Source organism: Saccostrea cucullata, unplaced genomic scaffold (genome assembly GCF_032062105.1).
Source record: "Saccostrea cucullata isolate Sc308-1 unplaced genomic scaffold, CSIRO_AGI_Scuc_v1 ctg3965, whole genome shotgun sequence".
Taxonomy (NCBI): Eukaryota; Metazoa; Mollusca; class Bivalvia; order Ostreida; family Ostreidae; genus Saccostrea; species Saccostrea cuccullata.
Genome location: NW_026941087.1, coordinates 4,486 through 13,314, shown reverse-complemented (window position 1 = coordinate 13,314; position 8,829 = coordinate 4,486). Strand labels below are relative to the sequence as shown.

At 31.8% G+C, this 8,829-nt stretch overlaps 1 protein-coding gene across 1 annotated transcript; it reads right to left on the bottom strand.

Annotated features, from left to right (window-relative positions):
* Positions 1 to 2,610: 2,610 nt before the first annotated feature.
* Positions 2,611 to 6,075, bottom strand: LOC134257072 (uncharacterized). The gene is made up of 3 exons (XM_062739719.1): positions 5,952 to 6,075; positions 5,547 to 5,699; positions 2,611 to 3,666 (listed from the first exon to the last, which is right to left on the bottom strand). The coding sequence occupies exons 1-3, from the start codon at positions 6,004 to 6,006 to the stop codon at positions 3,374 to 3,376; spliced, it is 501 nt and encodes a 166-aa protein (XP_062595703.1). The 5' UTR covers positions 6,007 to 6,075; the 3' UTR covers positions 2,611 to 3,373.
* Positions 6,076 to 8,829: the final 2,754 nt, after the last annotated feature.

The following is an 8,829-nucleotide window of genomic DNA, read 5'->3' as shown; positions in this document are numbered from 1 at the left end:
TAAACGAAAAGGTGGTGAATAGTCATAACAATATTTGTAAAAAAAAAAAATAAATAAATAAAAAAAATAAGGTAAACAATGTACGAACCATTTCTTATACGTTCTCCTATTTTCAGAGCTGGATTAGAAATTTGTCAAGCTGGTCTATCCAGGATAAATGACACATGTGGAGGTAATACATTTTTAAAGTCATATTTTTTACACCTTTAAAGAATTTATACTGTAAATATTATATTTGCTTAAATTTCCTTATATTTGAAATTATTAATGACTTTTAATAGAATGTCCAGATGGATTTTATGGAGACAACTGTGCCAAAATGTGTCCTGAGAAAACTTTTGGGGCAAGATGTGGCGGAAATTGTGACTGTTTACCTAAAGACTGTGATCATAAGATAGGGTGTCCTAAAGCGCAAGGTACAATCTTAATATCCTATTCTTAAGGGTCCCGTGGGGATCCGGGTTAGAATAGGTCCTCAGTACCCCCTTGCTTGTCGTAAAAGGCGACTGAATGAGGCGGTTCTTCGGATGAGAACGTATAAACCAAGGCCCCGTGTCACAGCAGGTGTGGCACGATAAAGATCCCTCCCTGTTCAAAGGCCTAATTAAGTGCCGAGTATAGGCCTAAATTTGCAGCCCTTCACCGGCAATGGTGACGTCTCCATATCAGTGAAATATTCTAGAGAGATTCGTTAAACAGTATACAATCAATCAACGTATTCTTAAGGTGAATAATAAAACATATGGAGATAACGAGCAGTGTTCAAGATTAAAAGTCCATAGAACAATACAAAATAAGAGTAGAGCTAACACAGACCTCCATAAAATCAGACAAGGGATCATATGCCATGAAGGAGTGAGCACCCTCTGCCGACCGAAAATATATATGGTATTGATAACAATAATAGAAATGCTGTCTTTGAATTGTTTTCACAATACAAAAAGACATCGTTTTTCGTTGATTTTAATTTAAGGGAGAATTGTAGTACACATCAATCTTTTGAATGCTTATTATCACAAATGACCCCCTTGGTAAGTAAGGCGCTAGAGTTGCTTGTTCGTGCTCGGATTGTTTCCGATTTCAGCCCAATCGAATGGCTAGTGTCTGTTTTTTGAGCACGATAATTTGAGAACAAAAGTTACTTGTATCTAGAGCTCTGATGAAACATTAAAAAACCATTACTTTTATCTCTGATGAGACATCGTTAACCACGGCTCGTGTTAAGGTAGGCGATGAAAAAAGAAAGATCCACTGCCCTGAGCCCCGACAAAAAAATATTTCTTTCTTGTTAATTGGTACATTATGACGTTTCTGGGTACCAGGTAAACAATTCTAAAATAGAACGTAAAAACATAAATACAATCCAATGAATGTTTTCATTACTATTTTGCAAAAAAGTTGTATAGAAAGGGAATTCAGTAATTGCATGGTCATTATCTATGTAAAAATGAATTGAAATTATTTGATTAAAGGTTCATTTTTAAAACGATTTAAAGGGTCATTGCATGTCATGGTGAACGAATGGGAGATGTAGACCATCAATAAAATGTTATTATCCTTCTGATGATTTGTTTTCCAAATGATTTGAATTAAAAGATTTTACTCGTATTTTCGTTTATTTAGGAAATTCAACTCAGGAAGAGGAATCGGTAAAATGTAAGGAAAACTTGAAAGCAACCACCTCTACAAAGAGAGCGGTCATCATAACAATAGGAACAATTGTTTGTTGTTTACTCATATTTTATATATCCTATGAGATTCGAAATTGCATTATTCGTTATAGATTGCTTAATGATGGCAAATTCGTTCAAAGGATATAACACAACTAAATGAACCCCAGAATTACAAAAAATATCGAGTTAAAAAAAGCCTGTCAGCTGGATGAGACCTGTGGGTATTTTTAGAGAAGAGGCATCATTATGCCTTGGATGCAATTAAGAAAAATATTCTTAACATTTGTATTCTTCTTTTTGTACACTATAACAGTAAATACACAATATCAAATTTTATTATATAGCTAATAAATAGTCTCTGATAAAATACTACCAAAAATCTGAAGATTTTTAACGTTCAATATCTTGACGTTTTATTGAACGCTAACTTTGTATTATGAATATGAGAATGCCCAAAACATTCCGAATACGAGCGTTCAATATCGAACGCCCCGTTGTAAACAAAAAAAGTCGTCTGGTCAAATTCTTAGACCTAAATTAAAGAAAGGAAGTGGCATCTAGGTAAGATATGTTTATTTTTCACACAAAAATGAAATTATTTATTAAAATATAGTACGTATTAGACCCATTAAAACCTAAATAAGCAAATCATATTGCACTGCAGGGTCATCGGAATGATGCGATATTGAACGCTAACAGGACAGACATCAATTTGAATACCGATACTGAAAAATCATTAATCTGAGGGTTTTTTTGTTGGAATAATTATTATAATTTACGTGGAAATGTTTTAGCTATATAATAAAGGAGTTATTGAAATTATATTGGTGAATGTTGGTACTTGTTGACTGTAAAAGTCACTCGCAAGCTCGTGCATTTGAACAGCCAACTCGTGCCAATATTCACCAATATAAGTCCAATAGCCCTATAATACATAATATTTACAATATTCTGTTATGAAATAATTTCAGGACATCTGAGACTGTACTTAGACAGGCGTGTGTTACAACGGAAATAAAAGCAATCAAAATAAATAAAATGCATAAGATAAGTTCAACAAATTGTTCTCAAAAACACACATGGATACTTGTATTAAGGAAGTCAAAGGGGACGGAACAGAGATTGACTTGATTTGTGGCAAATACGATATTTTACCATTTATATATAGTATAAATGAAAAAAATGGTATATCAAACAGCTGTAGGAAATTTATGACGGAAATTTTTATAAATAGTTTTCTGATTCCAGTTGGCAAAAAATTAGATAACGGCTCATAAACGATTTATTTTGGAGGTTCTTGTTTGTTCTGCTTCTGTGTTGTATCGTTTGAATAGACCTTTGGACTGGGTTACTGTTCAATTCCTCCAATATTTCATTTGATATCATTTTAGAAAATATATCAATTTCAATGGACTTACTGGTCAAATATTAAGAAAGTTTAATATCTTTTTACAAAAAGGAATTCAACAATAAAAAAAATACTTTAACTTTTTAGACTTTTCAATTATTATTATTTTTTTTTTTGTTTTAGGTCATTAATTTGACGTGCACAAACAAAGCAAAAACAAATTACAAAAAATGAGACGAAAATTATTATTTTTTATTCAAACAAAAGACTTTAACTTGATGTTAACACTACATAAGTGAAATTATATAATTGACAAAACAAAAGCAGAATAACACAATTTGTAACATAGATGTCATGCTACCCCATCAATAAAAAGATTTGCGATAAAAAATAAAATCATTGAAGAAAATGGCGTCGAAATTTTTGCTCCATTCTTTGTTGTTCTGATAGAAGTCTGGTCTGAAATAGGGGCACGCAAAGGTTCTTTTACAATTGATCGACTCTTGCTTTCAACGTTGAAGTCCGTATTGCAAAGGTCAAGGTTACACTGACAGAGATGACCCGGAAGTTTTTTGTTTTCAAATGATGTGAAGTTTCGTGATATACACCCAGTTTTCTTTGTATTTGAACAGCCTCGCAGGTACACTGTTTAAAAAAAAGATAATTACGTATACTTGATTTATAGTCATTGAAAAATATCTACTTAGCTATAAATAATTATTTCTGACAGATGTAGTGACATAATAACAACGGTTAATGCAAACAATTTTCGCAACGCCTGTTATTAAAAAGATGCTTGCAAACAAAGTTGCTTTTGTAAAACTATATTTTTGAAGAAAACAAACAGTACGAGTGTTTATACTTCCATTTCAAAACCTCCATTATGTCTGAAAATGTGAATTATGTTTCAAATTTTATCTCATACAATGTACGAGGGTAATTTATATGTTGGTATGAATTAAATTTGAAACTTATTAATTGATCGTAATTAATCCGAAGAACCTGAGAATATTCAATTTGTTATCGTCGCCCGCGTGGTGCAGTGAATCAAGCGTCTGCCCTCGAGTCGCAAAGTAGGGAGTTGATCTTGACGTCGCGGGTTTGAATCCAATTTTCAGATGTGGAGACCAGCACTTTGGATGAGACCGTATAAATGAAGGCCCCGTGTCGCAGGAGGTGCTGGCACGAAAAAGATCCCTCCCTGTTAAACGACCCTGAGTGTTGAGTTAAGGATAAAATTTGCAGCTCTTCATCAGCAAATGGAGGCGTTTCCATATGAGTGAAAATTCTCGAGAGGGACGTTAAACAATATACAATCAATCAATAATGACGATCATCAATGGCTGATGGATAAATAGCATGACGATAAAAAATAAGTGTAATATATAGCAGTAGATAACCAAGGCGATTAAGGAAACTATAAAATGAAGGTCGGGAAATACTAAAAATTAAAAATAATTGTTAACTTTTTTATTTGAAAAAATAAAACTGAACAAGCAGTAGTTCATTGAATTGAAATATTGTCCAACTACCTGTCTTGTTCAACAAGCATTCTGAGAGTATTGCATAAGCAATACATGTCCCCTACCGGGTTCCCCTTTTTCTTTAGGATGTCATTTTATAATATGCAAAAGTCATGTCCAAGGTAAAACTGAAAGATTTTCAAGTTGTAAATGCCTTAAAACCAATAAAATAATCCACATTAAGACGAAAATTCAACTCATTTCTCCACCGTCTTTTCCTCGCTTCATATTTTTGTCAACAATCGGAAGTTAGCGCAGTTCGAACCCGATCTTAATTAAGCGATTATGAAAAATATTCAAAAGGCCATAATTCTGTCAAAAATCAATGAAGCGAAGTGAAATTCAAACTTGATCTGTAACTCATTAAGATACACCTACATACCAAAACTCAGCTCAATATCTGCAAGCGTTAAGAAAAAAAGTATGGAAAACCAAGTGGGACAGACTGACGGGGACAGACAGACGGACAGACAGACAGACAGACAGACAGACAGACAGACGGACGGACGGACGGACGGACGGACGCAGAGGAAACCTATAGTCCCCCCCCCCGGTTTCACCGGTAGGGGACTAAAAATAGTAGTTATTTTTAAGTTAAAAAAATGAAAAAAATTCGTTATCTTTTTATGATTTAAAGACTAACTAAATGTACAGTAGATAGTTTTCTTTTACATTTACAGAGTAACTGGATAATTTACAAGAAATATCGGCTTATACTGCACACTTTAATCTAAAAATTAAACTGGTATGAATTGAAGTTAGTACAAGTTAAACTGTCTAAATACAGATAATTGATAGATTTTAAAATGACTAAACTCTCAATTTTATTTAACAATTTTACGTCATTCATGAGTACAATTTAATTCTGTTTGTTTTACGTATTAATGTTTTATGGTTTTGTAAATGTTTTTTCGCAAGAATATCATTTAAAGCTTATTTTAAAAATTATTTGAAAGCCACTCCTGAATGCAGCAATATGAAAGAAAAACAAAACAAACGAACCTTCGTTTCCACTGGGTGCTGTGATTTTACTGACTCTACATGTCATGTCGCATTCTTCTATCATGGATGAGTTGGTCTTCAGAAAAGTGGCATCAGGTCCGCACAGAGATCCATGCTGGACAGTGTTACATTTCAAACATTTCAATCCGTCAACTGTTTTATGATAAGATTTCAATTATATTTAAAAACTAATCATCAACAAAATAACTTTTGTAAAGTATTGCATGAATACATGCAAGTTATATGGATAATTTCTTGAAAGAAAACTGGTAAAAGCGACCGAATTTCTTTTTTCATGAGAAATAATCTTCATTCTCATATCTAATCTATCTTTTTATACAAACACTAAATATTCTTGTATTTAGAGGCAAAAGTTAACAAACAATATTGATCTTAACGACAAACCTGAAATGTATTCCAACATCAGAATAAAGGCGAGGAGATCCAGGTGAATGCTCATGTTGATAAGAGATTAAAAACAGACGAAGAATATTTATTTTAAGTGCATTTATGACATCCTTCCGGTCCCCGCTACTTATGTTTATGTTTATTGAGGTTATAAAGCATGTGTTAGCTCAGGCTTATTGTACCCTAAAATTATACATTATTATACTTCTTAGTGTACTAAAATTTTTTCTAATATTTACTCTGATGATGTTTATTATATACTGTGTAATTAACAGATTTCAAGGTGACTCAATATTTGTCGAATTTGTAGATACCTTTCTCTTAGATGTGAGAAAACATAAATTACGTCCTAGTGAACCTGTACAATTTATCATCAATTAATTCACGTAAATTGTCTCCGTCCAAAGCCAATTCTAATGATTCATCATAAATTTCATCTGGAATTAAACATTAGTTTTAAATAACTTTACACTTTGATATATATTAGTATTTATATATGCAAAAAAAAAATGGTATAGATTATTCTACTTGCATCCTAATGTAAAAACAAAAATCTTTAAATAAAATTAAAAGGTAGTATTAGATAATTCATCATCTTCACATTGTATGTTTAGATATTTAAATTACTTTTCAAATATCTATTTTATAATTAAAGTGGAGAAGAAACAGCTTAACTTGATACATGAATGAAATATGTAAAATGATTGTTCACAGGGTAATTGAAAGTCAAAATACTATCAGACATTTTGAATTACTATCTAATAAATATTGTATGCTGTATGATACGTTCATTATATTTTACCCCTAATTAGAATAGCTGTGTAGTATAAAAAGTTTCTCGAGAAAATTACATTACAATTAGCTAGTAACATTTAATGTATACAATAAAGTTGAGAACATATTCAGAAATTAGACAGGTAAGTCTTTGTGCCTTTAAGTAAGATGAAACTTTTAAGCACTTGTCGCAGATTAGAAGTGATTCTTTTGATGATGGAGATAGTAATTTACACGCCAAATAGTAGCGCTTATCATGATAGGACAACTATTTCCGGACTTCCGATCACTGATGAGGAACAAGGACATCTGCCCGAGTAAGTTAAGTACTTAAAAAGAAACAATAGAAGAGATTTTAAGTACTTAGATGTTATATCATAAAGACATGTTTATTTTACACTTGATATATGAAAACAAACCTTATGAGTGATTACAAATTTTGAGATATGTATCATATAATCAAAATATTTTATATCAATTTAAAAACAAGTTGGTTTTTTTTTATTCCAACCTTTAAGGAAAATTAAATTAACATCAAAGAATACATCGACTTATCTGATGTGTGATTATAGAAAATATTGACAAAAATACAATTCTTGAAGTCCTTCTAATGGAGATTAGAGGCATTACTATTACATATTCATCATATAGAAAGAAAGAAAAAATAAAGAAGAGGCCTTGTTAATTGCACAAATAGAAAAATTAGAGGCAGAGAATACATTAAATCTACATTTGATACAGGAGAAAAAAACAGATCTTGAGAATTTAAGAAAAGAAAAGTTACAAGGTCATATTATAAGATCCCGAGCCAGATGGGTTGAAGATAGAGAAAAACCATCTCAATATTTTTGTAAATTAGAATCCCGTAATTATTTGAATACGATAATAAAAAAAATTAAAACAGAGGAAAATGAAACTATTTACAATCAGTCAGAAATTTAAATAAAATCAGTATGTATTACAAATCTCTTTACACTGCTGTAGATGCAGAACTGCTCGACATAGATCTTGCAGAAATTATAAAAGTTACTCAGGTTCCAAAACTTGAAAATCATGTTGCCAAAAGACTTGATGGAAAAATTTAGGAAAATAAAGTCTTAGAGGTGTCAAAAAACAGGAAAAACAAGTCACCAGGAAGTGATCGCTTTACAGCGGAATTTTTAAAATTTTTTTGGTTAGATTTAAAACATTTTATAGTACTTGCTATAAATAACATATTTCAGAAGAAAGAACTTCCCATTTCTCAAAGATTAGGGTTAATTACCTGCTTACCAAAAGGTGATGTGCCAAGAGAAGACTTTTTGAAAAATTGGCGAACTTTTACACATTTAAATGTGTTTTATAAACTTTTATCAGGTTGTATTAGTTATAGCATAAGATCCACCCTGGACAATATCATATCAAATACTCATTTTCTTTTTAAAAGGAAGATATACTGGTGAAAATACCAGATTTCTTTATGATCTTATTGATTACACTGAATCTAGTAATATACCAGGATTGCTTGTACTTATAGACTTCGATAAGGCTTTTGATTCAATATTCTTGACCTTTATGTATAAAGTATTAGAATTTTTTGGGTTCGGTCAAAACATTATTGAATGGGTAAAGATTCTAAATACAAAATTTTGTGTATCTGTACTTCAATGTGGAATTTTATCCGAACAGTTTTATATCCAAAGAGGATGTTGTCTGGGAGATCCTGTTGCACCATGTCTGCTTCTCCTTTGTGCAGAAATTCTTGCAATTATGATCAAACAAAATCAAAGCATTAAAGGAATTAACAGTGCGACATTTAACTCCGGACACGACATAGTCCGGACTTTTTACTACCATTTCCAATTGCGATATCAAAAAAACATTAATATTACTTGGTGGGATTTTCTAGCAGTAGCACATAATCTCATGTTGAACTCACAAGCTTATCTAGTTTGAGAAATATTAAGTCCCAAATATCAAAATCCCATGGGAGAATGGTGGGATTTTCAGTCCCACCAATTATCCCACCATTATCCCATGGGAGAAAAAATCTCAGATGGGAGAAAAAATCTCAGATGGGATTTTTTCTCCCATCTGAGATTTTTTCTCCCATGGAATTGTA